The sequence below is a fragment of the Solanum lycopersicum genome, chromosome 11 (assembly GCF_036512215.1).
Source record: "Solanum lycopersicum chromosome 11, SLM_r2.1".
Classification (NCBI taxonomy): Eukaryota; Viridiplantae; Streptophyta; class Magnoliopsida; order Solanales; family Solanaceae; genus Solanum; species Solanum lycopersicum.
Window position 1 is genome coordinate 32125049 of NC_090810.1, and position 18006 is coordinate 32143054.

Below are 18006 nucleotides of genomic sequence, written 5' to 3' on the forward strand. Positions count from 1 at the left end.
TATTTTTTTATTATATTGAGGAGTATGTTTAAAGCCAAGCATAAACCTGAAGATTATTTATAGATCCAAAAGTAGATGATGGTATTTATAAACCTTTTACCATATATTAAGGATACTTGTAAGCATTTTTCCATATGATAAAAAGAACCATTATTATAATATATTTGGCTTACAAATTCCATAAAAAAAAAATTCCAACTAAGACTTAACTGTCCTCCAAAATCCAAAAAAGGTTACTATTTATAGTCTATTATAAGTTGTATACTTTTTATCAGTCTTCGTTTGAACAAAAAATCTTTTTTTCCGGCCCGCCCATTCGGGCCTTACCAAAGCCCTGTTCGAACCTTTTATTTTTGCCTCTTTCCATTTTCACAGGACCCGTCGGGCTCAAAATTCCGATCGGTTCACCGCCGGCGATCTTATCCCTCTATTTTCATCTGAATTGTGGCAATGAAACTGTTATAGAACTTTCGAGAAACCCATTCCCCAATTAATTGACGAAAACAAAAACGCATTTGAGGGGGTGGGCAGCGGTGGAGGAAGAGATAAATTGAGCAGAAATGTCTAGGCAAATGGCAAATGCTGCTTTTCACAAATCCAAGACGCTTGATAACAAATATGTAACAATTCACTTTACCTACATTATAATTGATGTTTATATGCATGTTATGATGATAGTTTTCACCCGTTTCGGAGATTTAGGTTTCCCTTGCTGTACATGTTTTTTTCCTGGTATTGACAAGTAGAAATAAAAATTAAAGTTTCATTCTTTTTGTGTTTCGTAGTTAAGTAAGTGAGAATTTTGGTTTGGAAATGTTTAGTGGATAAAATTTTGTTGGTTTTTTTGTGTGTTTAAGAGTGGTAAGGGTTTAGAATTTTTCTGCTGAGCTAATAGAAATTTGTGAAGGTTCAAACAAAGTCGAATGAATGAGTACATATTGAAGTTAGTGCACTTTTTGAAATTATATGGGTTTGTTAGTTGAGTTCAAGAGAAAATTTTGCTCTTCTTTTTCGCATTGAGGCATAGCTGATGGTTTGATTGATTGATAATTGTCTTTGTTGATTTAAGATGCTTGGAGATGAGATTGGGAAGGGAGCTTATGGTCGAGTTTATAAAGGTCTGGATTTGGAAAATGGAGACTTTGTTGCAATTAAACAAGTTTCTCTGGAGAATATTGCTCAGGAGGATCTCAACGTCATTATGGTATATCTTCACTTCTTGGCTAATTGTCTACGAAAAAAGAAAAAGATAGTAGTCCTGATTTTTTCAACTTCGTGTGTTAACACAAGTACATTTTGTCTGAAAACATGCTTCTGCAAATTTTCTCTGTTATCTTGGTAGCACAGATTTTGCAACTTTGTATATTACTGCCAGTTGTATAAGACTTTTTGTACTGTAATTATTTTGTTGGGGTTCGTGTGTGCAAGTGCGCACCCATAGTCTGAGAACTGTGTTTCTAAATCCATTCAGCTCGAAGAAGATTATATCATGTGTTTGTGTGATACTGGATAAAATAACTACAAACACAAGCAATGGTTACATGGACGTCGATCTAAAGCGAGTTTTTGAACCATGAAATAGACTTAGTCGTCTTGGACAGTGCTTATAACAATATGCCAGTCCATTGAATTGTAACTAGGTACTAACGGAAATTTTGAATATTTTTTCTGAAGTCACATGGAAACCTGAATTGTTAAGTAACAATTGAACTTGTGTATTTCCATCATTTGTGGGTTGATGTTTGGATGAGTTATCTGTTCCTTTCAGAACAATGACTTGGTTAGTGTTGAGCTTCCATTTCCTTACTGGCATCTCTCCCGGCACTGTTGGCTGCTCTGTTGAATTGGCAACTCGGTTGTGATGCTTTTTTATTGCTACTGATTCCCATATCTGGTTTCTTAATATGGTTCCTGTTGACCCTTTTATGTTTCCTGCATTTGTGGCAATAGTTGCCGCAGCTGAATTTCCAATTTTGATTCAGTTGACATGATTCACTTCTCCCTTCAGGATATTGGTTATGCCCACTCTTCCTTTGTTAATGCTCGCACTTCCTGATACAGATCCCTCAACTCTTCTTTATGTTGGAATCACCCATAGTGGTTGTTAGTGATACCAATTTGTTGTGAGTCCCGATTAGTGGTTGAGTCACAGGGATATCTTCTTCTCCAACCTTGGTGTTCCTGGTTTCTTCCCCTTGAAGAATCTGCGAGGAATGCTACATAAACTCACATTTACTTTACAATAAATATTACTAATAGATAAATGGAGTACTCGCACGTGTGTTTTCACACTTGACTAGAATCTAACCTGCATATATAGGTGATTGCAATGGATAATACACCAGAAATATTGAGCATTAGAATGTGTTTCATGTCATTGCTACCTAAATATATGAAAACACACGTGCGAGTACTCCATGGAGTACGCCAGAAATATTGAGCATTAGAATGTGTTTCATGTCATTGCTAGCTAAATATATAGGTGATTGCAATGGATAAAAGTACAAGTCACTATGTTGCATATGAGGACTCCTTTCAAAATCAGCATAAATTTAATAGGGCAAAGATCCTCCATTTGCAGTGGTTTGAGCCTTTGAAATTGTAAATATTTGAAAAAGGATCAGCAGACTTCTCTAATGGGATCCACACGAGACACATTTCATAGCAACAAAAGAAGCCTGAAGACAACCCCTGTTTGTATTTAGAGTGGATGACCAGGAATAAATCAGAAAATGAATTTATATGAAAGCTAGGAATTGCGATCTTTTAGGTTCAGTTGCTAAGGGTGTATGCATATCATTTACCATTTGGAGTACTCGCACGTGTGTTTTCACGCTTGACTAGAATCTAACCTGACATAGCTTTTTTTTTTGACAAAGAACCTGACGTAGCTTTTTATCATCTCTAGCTTTGAACTTTGTTTCTTTCATCTGATTAGTCTTTTAAATTTGATTTATGCCATTTTTGTTACACTTTCTCACTTAAACTTGAAAGAAGTGTTCATTGCATCTAATGAAGAAATAAAAAGAAATACATTGATGAAACTCCGTTTTATTGGTTATTTTTTTGTTCTGCTAATAACAATGAGCTCCAGCCAATTCATATTAATTTTCTCAGAAAGAAGAAATATTCCGTTGAAAGAAACATCCATTGCATCTAAAGAAGTATAAAAAAAGAAATACATTATTGGAACTCCAGTGTTTTGGCTAAACACGATAGGGTTCCAGTTAAGTTTTTTTCCTTTACAGATTTGACCAAAAAGAGGAAATGCACAATCGAAATAAATAAGCATTGCTCCTAAAGAAGAAACACAAAATACAACGTTGGGATGAATATACATTGTATATATCAGGAAGAAATAAGAAGAAACACAAATTTGGAACAAATAAATATCGTGTATGATTACATGACAATTAATGATTGAAAAGTTCCCATATAGAAGGTTATTTGTCAACTTCTCATAACCACGCCCCTAGGAGTGTGTACTTACGCTCTTTTCCACATCAACATCTAGGAGAAGGCTATCAAACTGTCAAGTTTCGGGTGTTTGGATGGGTGGATGGATGAGGATAAAAAATAGTTCAGATTTGCACGGAATAACGTGTCAACTTTTATGGGGTACCGATGTATTCTACCTTGAATCAAAGTAATGATAGGGGACATCTTGTATACTTTCTTAATTTTTGGTAAATATAGTTTGAGAAACAAATGGATTAAATTGATGAGGGATAGTATGGTAAAAATAAATTTCCAGGAGGATAATTTTCTACTTCTCTTTTTACATTTAAGAAGAAATTACAAAATTATGTTTCCTCTCTGTAGTAGAAGAACGAGTTTTGCCACTACTATGTATAACTTATTCTCGTGTGATAATTGGCCAAATACCTTACACCCCTCTAAAATAAGTGTTCTTTTTTTCTTTTTCTTTTATACCCTTCGGGGTGGCCCAGTGGTTTGGGCTTTGGACTTCCATGTTGGAGGTCTCAAGTTAGAAACCCCTTGCCATCGAAAGCAAGGGGTTTGCCTTCTGGGTCGAACTCGTCGCACCGGACTTGCCTAGTGCGGGTTATCTCTCCTATATGGTTTGCGAGCTATTGTATATGAGCGGGTTTTTATCCTGTGCGCACTCAAAGGGTAGCAGTTGCATGTTTCTCTTGCAATAAAAAAGTGCTTTTTTTTTAAAAAACAACTTCAAAATTTTAAAAAAATTGTCCAAACAAGCTATTAAAACTTCATTAATTTTGATAGAAATACTGAATACGAAAGCTAAGATAATGGATTAGAATTAAAAGCATCTATCATGGTATAAAACATAGAAAAATATTATCTCCTTAGAAATAAATTTATCAGCTAATGACTCTTATTATAGTGAAAATAACTGCCAAAACATAATTTCTTACTAGAAAATAAAATTACTAATATAATGAAAATACTTGCGTAATCTGTGTTGGTCTTAGTTATTCCCGGCCATATGTCCCAGTATATTTTCCCCACAAATTTTGTGATAAACTAATATATGATAATTACTGCTATGTGCATTGTGTCATACCATCCTTTGACGGATAAAATTATGTTCTTGACTTAATGTGACTTACGTGTTGTTCTTTTCTTTTGATGATGCGATACTTGGGTGGATGCATTAATGTCACAGCAAGAGATCGATTTGCTTAAGGTAAAGATCTCTTTCCTTGTTCGTCCTGATCATAGGATCCCTGAATGCCAAAGGAAGAGAAAGAAAAAGAAAATAGGATGCACTTGAAGGCACACTTTTCAGTTAGGATATGTGATCTTATTTTCATTTTGCTCTCCAGAATTTGAACCACAAAAACATTGTGAAGTATCTTGGATCCTTAAAGACAAAGAGTCATCTTTTCATAATTCTTGAGTGAGTGAGCTTGAAACTTATCTTCACTTCTATTTTTGCTATATTTTCGAAGGAAACTAACTATTTGAAATTTTGATACTTGTTTAAAGGTATGTAGAGAATGGCTCACTTGCTAACATTGTCAAGCCAAACAAATTTGGGCCTTTTCCAGAATCTTTGGTTGCTGTTTACATCTCTCAGGTCTCAGATTGACTTTTGCCAAATTAGGTATCACGGAGTTAGATGTAGAAGTTCCAGTTTTTGATGGCTCTCTTCTGTTGTAGGTATTGGAAGGATTGGTTTATCTACATGAGCAAGGTGTAATTCATAGGGATATCAAGGGTGCAAATATATTGACAACTAAAGAGGTTTTTAATTGCACTCACTTTTCTGTTTTGATTTTGTTACTTTCATGCATGGAAGTCACTACTCTCTTTGTCATTTTCAATTATCAACTCAAAGAATCTATATCTGAATTCACACCGGAAGTTAAGAAGCTTGACCCTCGTATTCTGATCGATGCTACATAAATCAGACAGATGGAGTAGTTAGTTATTTTCTCTTCGTGTTATGTCTGATTTCTCTCGTGCCTTGTTTGGAAAAAGAAAATTCATGTGCTGTATACTGCATAGTGATTTGCTTGCATATGCGGTCTCACTGTTACCATCAATTCTCATCTGGATTATATATTCAGCTCATATAAATTTTTCCCTACCCGTGTGTTTGCCTTTCCTAACAATATGTTCTTGATAATTTTTGTTTGCAGGGTTTGGTGAAACTTGCTGATTTTGGTGTTGCAACTAAATTAACGGAGGCAGATGTTAATACGCATTCAGTTGTTGGAACACCATACTGGATGGCACCTGAGGTACAACAAACTTACTTTAGTTGTGTCTATGTTTGGTTTGACGTTTTGTTTCTCCCTGTTGCCTGTTATTCACTTCTGAAAGGGAAGATAACTTTATTTTGATTAGTTATCAACTAGCTGAGAGTTCTATTTTGCACTACAACTGGGCCTCTGCTGTGTACAGGCCCAACATGTTAGGTATTTAATTTAATTATGTTGTTTACAATAAGTAGCGCCTGATATAAGAAAAATACATTACCTTTAAAAAAAATTCCATAGGAAATGTGTAATATTATGTTCTCTTTTCTTTACAAATCGTGCCCAAAAAAGGAAAATAACACACAGTGCTCTCTTTCGAACAACCAATCGAGAAACTGTATGGTTGCTCAAAGTTGATAGTTATTAAGTTGCTAGGTCTTAAGTTGGTATTGCATATCTTTCTTGACTCACTACTGTCTAGACCCCTTTTTACCTCGACAAAAGCCTTTATGGTGCTGCTACAACACTACTTAGATGGAAGTGAAAGTTTTGAACAAAATAAAAAATATTTTCATTTTGAAATACCGTTGCAGTCGACTGGAGTAACTTTATCATGGAACTATCCTGTAAAATGAATCATGAATATTCACTGAGCAATAAAGGAAAATTACAATTTTTTAGTATATAACTAAATAAAAAAATAATAATTACAAGTACCAATTTATACAGCTTTTAGGTGAGAATCATGAATATTACTGAGCTATAAAGGAAAATTACAATTTTTTGGTAACTAAAAAAATAAATTAAAAATTAGTACAAATCACAAATTTACACAGCTTTTAGCTGAAAATTGCAGCTGTAAAATGGCTAAGAAAATAAACGAAAGACAATGTAAGGACAGCTGCAAAAGCAAATACTGGCTGCCGAAGAGCCTTTCTCCCTATCCAGCAATTCTGAGTAATGGTGTAGCTTTGAATTTTTCATGCAATTTCCTTTTTCATATTGGTCTTGACAACTACTCTTAATGTTAATACACTGTAATGAAGAAGTATGTGCTGCATCTAACTTGCACCTGGAAGATCTATCTTTAATGCTGTCTAGTGTTTCAGGTGATTGAAATGTCAGGAGTATGTGCTGCGTCTGACATCTGGAGTGTTGGCTGTACAGTTATAGAACTGCTTACTTGTTTACCTCCGTACTATGATCTTCAGCCCATGCCTGCTCTCTTTCGGATTGTGCAGGTGAGTTTTACTTATGCTATGTCTATTTTTTTTGAAGAAGGTAACTTGTATTTGAAAGATGGGGATAATACTTTGGATTTAGGTAGTGGTGATATATTTTTCCCTCTTGCTTGAATCAAATGTAATTGAGTGGTTAAGTGGCTATTTGATGATCTTCAACAATTTAATGAATCCTTGTCTGTTCCAGGATGATCATCCCCCAATTCCAGATAGCCTCTCTCCTGCTATCACTGATTTTCTCCGCCAGTGTTTTAAGAAGGTAAAGAGTATATTATTCCTGTATCGATTTAGTTTTGATACCTGATATTTTGTATTTTTTTAGATAAATAAGGCAAAGGGAGAGTACTGTGCATTTAGATTGGGTAGATATGAGAAGTTAGGCGACATGACCTAAGTTGTTACTCTTACATTTGTAATGCTCTGTGGATTGGGCATGCCGCTTTTTGGCAAAACTTGGGTGAAGTTGTAAAGTAATGAGGAGAATCTTTAACTGCATTTTATGAAATTAAATGTTTTTGGAAATACAGTGAAACAGTTCGTTAAATGGAAACTGGTAGCTTTAGATACTCTTGAAGTTTGATATTTTTTAGATACCTTGAAGTTTGGTATTGTCGTAAATGATGCTTGATCTTGATGCTCTATGCATATTTAATTGGGTTATTTGAATCTGTATGTCCAGTGATAGCTCTGTAAACAATGGTGCAGAACGAGAATTCAACTGTGTTTATGTCCTTTATTACCGCTTAACCTATGGCATCAAAGAGATCGTAACTATTCCATTTGCCTGGTTTTGATTTTGTCTTTTCGCGAGTCTATCTCTTGACTCCAATAGCTTTTGATGACTTTGGATTAGCATGTTTCAGGATGCTAGACAAAGGCCTGATGCTAAGACACTGCTTTCACATCCTTGGATACAAAATTCAAGGCGTGCTTTGCAGTCCTCACTCCGTCATAGTGGGACAATAAGGTAGATTTTGTAATATACTACTAGTTATTTTTGTTTACCAAGATATAACGAGGGCCAGGATGGACATTTTGTAACTAAGTGGATAATGGGCCACCCCTCCACCCTTCTCCACTTAGCAGTTCATTGTCTGCGACAGGGTTTGAATCCACGATGTTCACTCAATCCACATATTACAGGCGGCGTCTCTAGACCAAAGCCAAGGAGGGTTGTAATACTCTCTAGTCCTCATTTTTCGAGTACTTTCCTCTAGGATCTCTTTAAAAGTCTGTTATGAGGGTATACTTTTGATGTCTGCTATATTTTCTTGCATTTGTTATCTTCTAGAGATATAGAAGAAGACGGATCGGCTATCAGAGAGGCATCAAATGAAGAGGACAAGGGTGCTGCTGGAAGCTCTTCTTCTGACAAAGCAAAAGTATTTTCTTTGTGTTCCTTTAAAATGATGAGAATTTCAATTAAGCAACATAGTGATAGTTCTCTGAATTCAGGAGTCTAGCACAACATTGGCATCACCAGAAGTCCTGGAGACTAGCAAGTCGGAAGAGGTTGATGGTTCAAGTAGTATTCGTATAGAAGAAAGAACTGATAAGATTGAAGATCAATTTATGTCAGATCCAGTTCCAACTTTAGCAATTCATGAGAAGTCTCCTATTCAAAACAATACTGATGGATTAGCTGTGAATAAGGAATCAGCACTTCAAAGTTCAACAGACTTGAGTGAGCCTGATAAAGTTTTTGCAAATGGTGAGCTTGAATCTAGTGAATCCAGGGGTCGGAACACTGTAGGTAGGAAGGTTGAAGATAAAGGACATGGCGTCAATGCATATTCTGCATCATCCAGTTCTGGACAAAAGAACACAGATTATAGTCCTAGAAAGGTAAAGTTTATGCTTATAATTCCTATTTTTGATTTTGTAGGCTCATTGTGTGTTGTTAGGATTTCTAAAAAACATCTCTAGGAGTCCTAATGTTTTTTACTTGAATATACTCTTTATCAGATGTACTGCTTTGCATATAAATTCCATACTTCGAGAAAAAGGTATGAAAATGAGTAGTTTGGATAGAATCCTAGAATCGAACTTCTGATCGATCCGGGTAAAAGTAAATAAGATAATAATGGCCTTTACTTTGGGGTAAAACCTATATTTATAATTCCTACTTTCTTTTTGCTGCTTACTGAACAAAAAATCCTTCTTTTTCATATTCCAATAACTAGTAAACAACTCTTTAATATTTAGCTGTCATAAGCTGGATATAATAACTTTATATGTTTAATCCAATTATGACATTTTTAGTTTTCTGTTTGATCGATACGTATGGGATGATTTTAATGTGTCAGTTATAAGTTTAATTGGTGGAACCAATGTGGGTGTGGCTAACTTGATCATTAATCCAAGTTCCTGTGTAAAGAAAAGTAGTTTATACAAGGAGATATCACTGTCCCTATCCTGCCTGTGTTCATGAGTCTTAGAACTTGTTTGGATCGACTTTTTTTTTAAGTGCTTTTAAGCTAAAATAACTTTTAAGCACCTAGGAGTGTTTGAGTAAATTTTAAAATAGCTTACAAGCACTTGATTTTATGCTCAAATGATAAAAATAAGGTTTTTGGTTTCAAGTCATAAAGCAAAAGCCAATTCAAACAGGCTCTAATAAAGAGCCTGATTGGATTGACTTTTGGCATATGACTTATAAGCCCAAAGCCATAAGTTAGAAATTCCAACTTCTGATATTGGGTTATTTTTGTTAATTTGGCTTAAAATCAAGTACTTGTAAGCATTTTTTAAAATTTTACCCAAACACTAAAAAAAACTGCTAAAAAAGCTTAGTTGGCTTAAAAACACCCAAGTTAAGCCAATCCAAACAAGCTCTTATTCAGAAAAAGAACATTTTTCCTCTGATTTCGCGGTATTCACTTATTTTTGTTTGTATAATTCATGTATATTATGCACAGTCATGTCACGCTTGTTACTCTTAGTAGATTGTTTTTCATCCTGAGAACTATTTTGAACCTTTTCTGGTTGATGAATTTAGATGTTCCATTCAGAAAGGAGCATCAAGTAGATGCATAGTTACAAGAAAGGAAAAGCATTAATAAAAGAACTAATGAATCCCTTTTCTGTGTCAGTCTAAGACAAGGGAGCTTAAAATCCAACAACTGATCGGTGCTAATTACAATAGTCATTAGTCTGGCAAAAAAGATGGAGTAACTTTGTTTAGCGGGAGTGATTTGGTGTTGAGACCCCTTCAAAACACCTCTTATTCCTCTTGTTCTATATTGAACTATTTTGAATCTCAAATCTGATTATGTTTAACTTTTTCTTTCTTGTATGTCTTTTCGACTGCATCAAACGTTACTTAATGTTCTTATGTCATCTATATAACTTGTTGCTATCTCATGTTGTATCATTTTCTAACTATTTCTTGACTGGAATTTTGTGGAAGCTTAGAGGCAGACTTATGTTGAGCGGAGGAGTGTCAGGCGACATTACTTCATCAATTTTTTTTACTAAGTATATATTTATAGTAAGCATTAAGTGATGTAATGAACTAAATGACACTACTTGATAAGAGATGCCTCATGGCGCGTTCGTTCAAAGGTTAGTTTTGTTCTTTGAGGTTGGAGGTTCGAACCTCAACTCCAACATATATTTTACAATATATAACATATAGCTTAACATTGGTTAACCATTTTTAAGCTATATGTTATATTTTGAAAAAAAGATGCTTCGGTTGAGGTTCAATCCTCCAACCTGAAAAGAACAAAATTAAGTTTTGAACCAAACGCCTAGGGACATCTATTGTCAAGTAGTGTCCTTTCATCAAGATATCACTTTATGCTTATTTTATATATATATATATATATATGTGTGTGTGTGTGTGTGTGTGTGTATCTATCTATCTATCTACACACACACACACACACATATATATATAGTGAAATTTTCTGTCAAAAGCGGTGTCGCTTGACACCTTTCACTCAACATGGGTCTGCCCCTGAGGTTTCACAAAATCCAGGCAAGAAATAGTTAGAAAATGATATAAATGAGATAACGACAGGTTATGTAGATTACATAAGAACATTGAGTAACGTTTAATGCAGTCGAAAAGACGTAATAAAGAAACATAATCAGAATTGAGGTTCAAAATAGTTCAATATGGAATCAGAGAAATAGGAGGTTTTCTGATTGAATCTCAACTCCAAATCACTCTCTCAAAACAAAGTGCTTACTCTTATCCTTTTTGCTAGACTAATATGACTATACCCTGATTAGCATTGATCATTTGTTTGGATTTTTGTTCACTCCCTTGTCTTAGATTGACCCTCTAGCTTAAAACTAAACCAATGGGGTCATGGATATCTCTTATAAAATGTGATAATTAAATTTTTAGCCTTCTTCTATAATTATTGACCCCGCTTACTGAAAATTCTGCGTACGGGACTGTGAAGGCTGTGAAGACATCAGTTGTTCCGCAAGGAAATGAACTGAGCAGATTCAGTGACCCCCCTGGTGATGCTTCCTTGGATGACCTGTTTCATCCATTGGAGAAGAACCTGGAGAATCGCGCTGCTGAGGTGTCTCTCTCTGCATCATCTTCACAAATTGCTCAAAATAATGCAATTGCCGAAACTGGAAAGAACGATTTGGCAACAAAGTTGAGAGCCACAATTGCTAAGAAACAAATGGAAAGTGAATCAGGACCACCAAATGGTGGTGATTTACTCAGTATCATGATGGGTGTGTTGAAGGAGGATGTAATAGACATGGATGGTTTAGTATGTGTGCTTATTCATTTTTGCTTGATTTATGTATATTTTGTTACACCTCACCGTCTTTCTCCCCTATTTTCTTATTTCTTTCTTTTTTGGATGCTTTTTCAGGGCTTTGATGATAAACTACCGACAGAAAATTTGTTTCACCTTCAGGTACTATTAGACTAGTTTTCTTGACTTATTTTTGTGATGATGCCTTGATCTTTGATTTTATGAAAAAGGTAAGGTAAATTTTATAAATGATTTCAGCACAGAGACTGCTGTTTTATCTGTTCTATATATCAGCAGGGCAACACCAAAAACCAAAATTCAGCATCAGCTATCCACTTATGATTCTCAAACCTGTAGCACTTTTCACCCTCATTTACAGATTCTAGTCCACACCAAAAGCCAAACACAAATGTACAATTAGACTTTATCTTGTGAATGGAGTTGACACTTTCTTTAAAGCATTTTCTATTTCTCTCATTCCATATAATCCTCCATAACGCCATATGTAAGCAGGTATAGTATTTTCAACCAAAGAAAACTTCATCTTCCTAGTTCCTAGCTCCCGTTCTGTACCAACCTCTCGAAAAGGTCATCTGTTTTGGCATTTCAGATTCATAAAGAAATGCCACAATTGTGCAGTAACATGACAATGCAAAAACAAATGACTTATTTGACTTCCACAGAGAAAACATTTGCTACTTAGGACACCGCCCCTCTTTTGCAGATTCTCATGTGTGAACGAGCTTCTTACTCACTATCCATGTGATGCAACTAACCTTGCTGCACGTTGCAAATTCTCAATAAAAAGCTGCAACAGTTTGCAACCCCATTAATGGGATATACATGACTGCTATTCCAATTAATACAGAGACCAGATATAGCTTGAAAGATCACCAAAATCAAACTTAGATGTTGTGGCTCTACCACCTCAGCATCACACATAACCAATGTGTCATAGCTGTTGTTCTGGACTCTAAATCCTCTATTTTAACCATCACACATCACTAATGTGTCATAACTGTTGTTCTGGACTTTAAATCCTCTATTTCAATCATTCTCGTATGCCACAGATAACATTTTGCTAAAGCTCTCCATCACTAGAATGATTTTTATTTTTTTTAGAGATTGGATCTCCTGTTTAAAACCCCTTTTAGCTGCAAAGAAACCCCTTTCAACTATGATAATATTTTTGTTAGGATATTTCTCATTTCCTTCAACTGGTGCTTGTTCGAGTGTTTAATTGATATGATACTAGAAATCGGTAAATTGTTGTTTTGGTAATGAAGATTTTGGTCACTTAGACAAGGAAATGGTAAGTTAGAGGTTAATTGCTATGTTTCTGTAGGCATAAAATAGAACTTTTCTGTGTATAGTTCCTCCATGTCAAAGGTAGTGAAATGGAAAATAGTCATGTCAAGGTTACAAAATAGCAAGCAGCTTAAGCGATTTATCTTGTATTTCTGTGTAAAATGAAACATATCTATTGTAAATCTTATGAGATTATTTAGTTAAATTGGCATATATCTATTTGACATGAGAAATCTTCTTAATGAATATAGTTTTTATAGTATATTTGCAACACGAGGAGAAGTCCTTCCTTTACACTACCAATTGCTTCATTTTATTCATTAAGCTTCCACAAGGCAAAACTTCTATGGAGAAAGGACCCACTCCAAAGTAGACACGAGGAAAGATCAGATATTCACCATGACACGGCTTCACAGAATATGATTGACGAAAGCAGGGGTATGCAATTGCAGGAGAAAGGTAATTGTTCGATGGAGGCAGACATTGGTTGTGACAAACAAAACATGCAAATCCAGCAAATGATGATGTTGAACCAGTAGCTTCGAACATCCCTAGACAAACTAATGGATAGGAGATTGAAGCTCCACTGTAGAATTGCTTTTGACGGTTTCAGGGAAGAGACTCTTGTCCTATTGATGAGATTGGAAGAGAGAAAGTCTGCTTTGGAGAACAAGATAATATAAGGTACAAGTACAACACCTAAACATCGGGGGATTGGGAAAAATGAACTGAAAAATCTACAGTCCAGTCTAAATCGGGATGAGGAGGAGTCCAGAACAAAAGTGAGAGTGCTTAACTTTCTTTTAAATGAAGACAAAGCTACTATCATGGAATGTAAGGGGGATTAACAAGATGTCCATTAGGAATATTGTTAAAAGTGCTTTGCTGAAATGGAAGGTAGAGTTCTACTGTTTCCAAGAAACAAAGGTGAGTAAGGGGGTAGAAAACATTGCCAAAAAGTTGTGGCCTAGTAGATGGATGAGGTATGGATATATAGAAGCAGATAGGAGTAGGGGTGGAATCCTAATCATTTGGGACTGTAGAATCTGGACATGGAGTACGGTGGAAAATTGGCCAATACTGTATTACTTACAGATTCGATGCAGCACAAAGTGTCTTTACTTGGTTTCTCACTTGTGTTTATGCTCCCCACACTTGGATTGAGAAACTAGACTGTTGGCTAGAGGTGGCAGTAGTCAAAGAATTTTGCGAAGGACCAGGGTAACTTGTGGAGACTTCAACACAGTTAGAGTTATGGCAGAAAGGAGAAGATGCAATTGGATCAGAAATGTGATGTCGGACTTTATAAAATGGATTGAAGAGATGGAACTACACGACCCTCACTAAAATGGAGGGATTTTCACATGGTTCAGGGGTGCTTGTCACCACATTACTTCCAAACTAGACAGATTCATGTACTCAATGGAATGAGAGGAAGTCATACTTCTGACCACTGTCCTTTCATGTTGCAATGTGGAGATTAGGACCAGAGGAAGTCATACTTCAAGTTTGAGAATCGGTGGCTCAATGTTGATGGTTTTGAGGGGCTTGTCCATAGTTGGTGGAACAAATTTGAAGTGGAGAGCCGCTGTGACTACAAGCTCAGTGTTAAGCTAAAAATGTTGAAGCAAAAACTCAAAGATTGGAACAAATCAGTGTTGGGGAGTTATGCAACAGGAAAGACGGTCTTCTCAATGAATTAGTGATATTGATCTAGCACAAACACTAGAACACTTCTGGTGGAGTTGGAGGATATGGCAAAAAATGAGGAATCTAGATGGATGCAAAAGTCCAGAGTTCGCTAGCTAAAACAGGGGGATAACAACAGTAGTTTTTCCAGAGAATGCCAACAAACCACAAGAGATGCAATAACATTGATAGGTTGATAATCTTTTTTTTTGATAAAGATAATGTTGTATTCATCAGAATTAAGGATTCTACGCTGGAGACCTCCAAAAATTGGTTTCCAACAAGAGAAAAAAACAAAAAGGCTAATAGATTACAAAGAGCCTATAAAATCCAAAATTTGTGCAGCTTCTTCTATCCCTTCCTCTTTACACCAAAAATAAATAGTAGTCAAGCAGTTCCATTTGACTTTCTCTATTGAATTTGCTTTGTTATCATAGCATCTGCTATTTCTTTTTTTCCAAATACACCACCAGAAGATTTTGTGGAATGTCTTTATCAATCAGAAGGACATGAAATGGATTATGCGTAGGAAAGTTACGCAGACCCTGAAGTTATGGAGCAGTTATGTCCGTGTGGAAAGAAAGAAATCTCAGATGCTTCCAGAACAAGAACAATTCCATCCAGAAGATTAAGATGAACTGCTTAGTTTTGTTCCTTTTTTGGTGTAAACAGGAGTACATGGTAGATCTAGAATCAATCAAAGATGTTTTAGGTTCCTTGTAAATTTTGCTATAGGATTAAAGATCTTCCTGGTACTCTCCAGAATTGTAATTAGGAATCTGTAGCTTATTGTGGCAGGTTCTGGATTTTGTTTTGGTAATAGAATACAAGTTGTTACTGTCTCAAAAAAAATAAAAATACACCACCAAATGCATGATGGTATTATACTCCACTTTTTCTTAGATTTTCTCCCCCCTTTGCTGATCCAATAACTAAGTAGATCTGCTGTATGCTTAGGAATAATCCATTCTGTATGTGTTAGTCCCAAAAAAAGGTTCCACAATTGTGTTGTCACTTTGCAATGAAGGAACATATGGTTGTTGGTTTCCTCAGCCTCACTACAGAGAGAGCGAACCAAGAGGCAATATAGAAACCCCTCCTTTTTAATTCTCATGAGTGGAGCATGCTGTTCTGGTAACCAACCAAGAGAAACACTTCACCTTGGTTGGCACCTTGTTCCTCCAAATCTGCTTCCAGGGGACAAGCTTGCCACCTGGATGCTCCTTCACCTCCTTAATATATAGCTTGTTAACAGAAAGTCTTCCATCTCTAGAGTGTTTCCATATAGAATCTTTGTTTGCTGATAACCCATTCAAACCATTGAGAAAATGGAATAGCTCAGCCACTCTCCCAATCTCCCAGTCATTTAAGTGCCTTCTAAACACAATTTTCCAACCGTGAGTAGATCATAGTTAGCCACTGTTTCTTCCGGATTGGTACACAAGGAGAATAGGTCAGGAAATAAGACCATCACTGCCTTATTTCCATTCCAATTCTCTTTCCAGAATAGGATTTTCGTCCCATTTCCCACCTTGTAAACTATGTTTTTACTTAGATCAGGACACAAATTTCTTATTGTTCTTCAAGCTGACACCCCATAAGTGCTATTTACAGAGTTGGAGACCCAATTTCCATTCAACCCGTACTTGTTGACTATCACCTCCTTCCACAGTGCTTCTTCCTCAGTGTAGAACCTCCATAGCCATTTTGACAAGAGACATCTGTTCTGCAACCCCAAGTTTCTGATTCCAAGTCCACCAGATTGTTTATGTAACTGTGCAGTCTGCCACTTTACTAAATGCAAACCCTTCCCTTCTTTATTCCCTTTTTACAAGAAATTTCTTCTCAGTTTGTCAAATCTTTGTTCCACTTTAGCAGGCATAGGGAATAAAGACATAACACAAGTTGGAAGAGAGTCCAACACAGTTTATTAAAGTGACTCTCCCTCCCAAAGAGATATACTGAGTTTTCCAATTGGCCAATTTCTTCTCTGTCTTTTCAATTATGCCGTCCTAAATTTCTAGCTCTTTATGATTGTGCCTCAATGGCATGCCCAAGTAAGTAGTGAGAAGATGTTCTACTTTACACCCAATATCCTCGCTAGGCTCTGAAGTTGAGGGACTTCTTTAATTGGAAAGATGCTGCTTTTCCTCCAACTTACTGATAAACATGAGACTGCTTCAAAAACCACCAAAGTCATTCTTATAAAGACAACCTGTTCAGCCTTGGCTTCACAGAGAATAATTGTGTCATCTGCATAAAGCAGATGACAAATCTGCATTTCCCTTCCTGAACAGTTGCGGACCTTGAAGCCTTTTAACCAATTGTTTTGGGTAGCTACTCTCATCATACTATTATAGCCCTCCATGGCTAGGATGAAAAGGAAAGGAGAGAGTGAGTCTCCCTGCCTTAAACCCCTTTCTTAGACCCCTTTTTGATGGGAAAAAACCAACAGGTTCTCCATTAACTAAAATGGAGAACCTAACAGTTTTTATGCAATAATCGATCCACTTCAGCCATTTATCCCCAAAACCCATTTGTTTTAGAATCATTTTTAGAAAGCCCCAATTGACATGATCATAAGCCTTCTCTATGTCCAGCTGCACATAATTCCTGGATCATCTCCTTTGACTCTGGTGCGTCCACACACTGGCTTGCTATAAGTGCTGCATCTATGATCTGCCTACCTTTTATGAAGGCCATCTGGTGTTTAATCACTAGCTTACTGATCACTTTCTTTAACCTCTCTGCTAGTATCTTGGCAATGATCTTGTATATTCCACTTATCAAGCTTATAGGTCTGAAATCTCTCAGTTCCACAACTCCCACCTTCTTGGGGTTCAATGCCACATAGGTTGCATTTAGGCTCTTCTCAAACACTTGGTGATCATGGGATTTCCTCAAGGTGCTCAGTATGTCTTCCTTGAGCATTTCCAAAAGCTTTGATAAAAACTCATTGGGGAGCCATCTGGCTTGTCACTGGAACACAACTTGAGTGTTTAAAGGATTTCATCTTCGTCAAATTGTCTTTGTAGCACTCTTTTTCCTCCACACTGATGCTTTCACTCCCTTGGAGATTAAAATGTGGCCTCCATTGTTCTGGTTCCTTGTAAAGTTTCTAGTAAAAGCACACAACTTCGTTCTTGATCTCCTCTGGTTCGGAAATAATCACACCTTCCACTTCTAACTTATCGATTGTATTGAATCTTTTGTGTGATGTAGCCATTAACTGAAAGTATTTGGTATTTTTATCCCCTTGCTTGAGCCATTGTACCCTGGACCTTTGTCTCCATGCTATTTCCTCATTCCTGGAAATTTCTGCAAACTCATTGAATAACTTAGCTTTGT

General features: G+C 36.2%; 1 protein-coding gene across 2 annotated transcripts in view; it reads left to right on the forward strand.

Annotated features, from left to right (window-relative positions):
- The first annotated feature begins 270 nt into the window (after nt 1–270).
- Nucleotides 271–18006, forward strand: part of MAPKKKe (MAP3K epsilon protein kinase) — a 35927-nt gene continuing 18191 nt past the window's right edge. The window contains 14 exon segments of one of the 2 annotated variants that reach the window (NM_001247850.2): nt 271–620; nt 1070–1204; nt 4652–4672; nt 4812–4885; nt 4975–5065; nt 5149–5232; nt 5631–5732; nt 6800–6931; nt 7119–7190; nt 7795–7898; nt 8223–8313; nt 8387–8776; nt 11347–11673; nt 11779–11823. In NM_001247850.2, coding sequence (NP_001234779.1) covers nt 561–620; nt 1070–1204; nt 4652–4672; nt 4812–4885; nt 4975–5065; nt 5149–5232; nt 5631–5732; nt 6800–6931; nt 7119–7190; nt 7795–7898; nt 8223–8313; nt 8387–8776; nt 11347–11673; nt 11779–11823 — 1728 coding nt within the window. In that variant the 5' untranslated portion in view covers nt 271–560. 2 annotated transcript variants of the gene reach the window in all.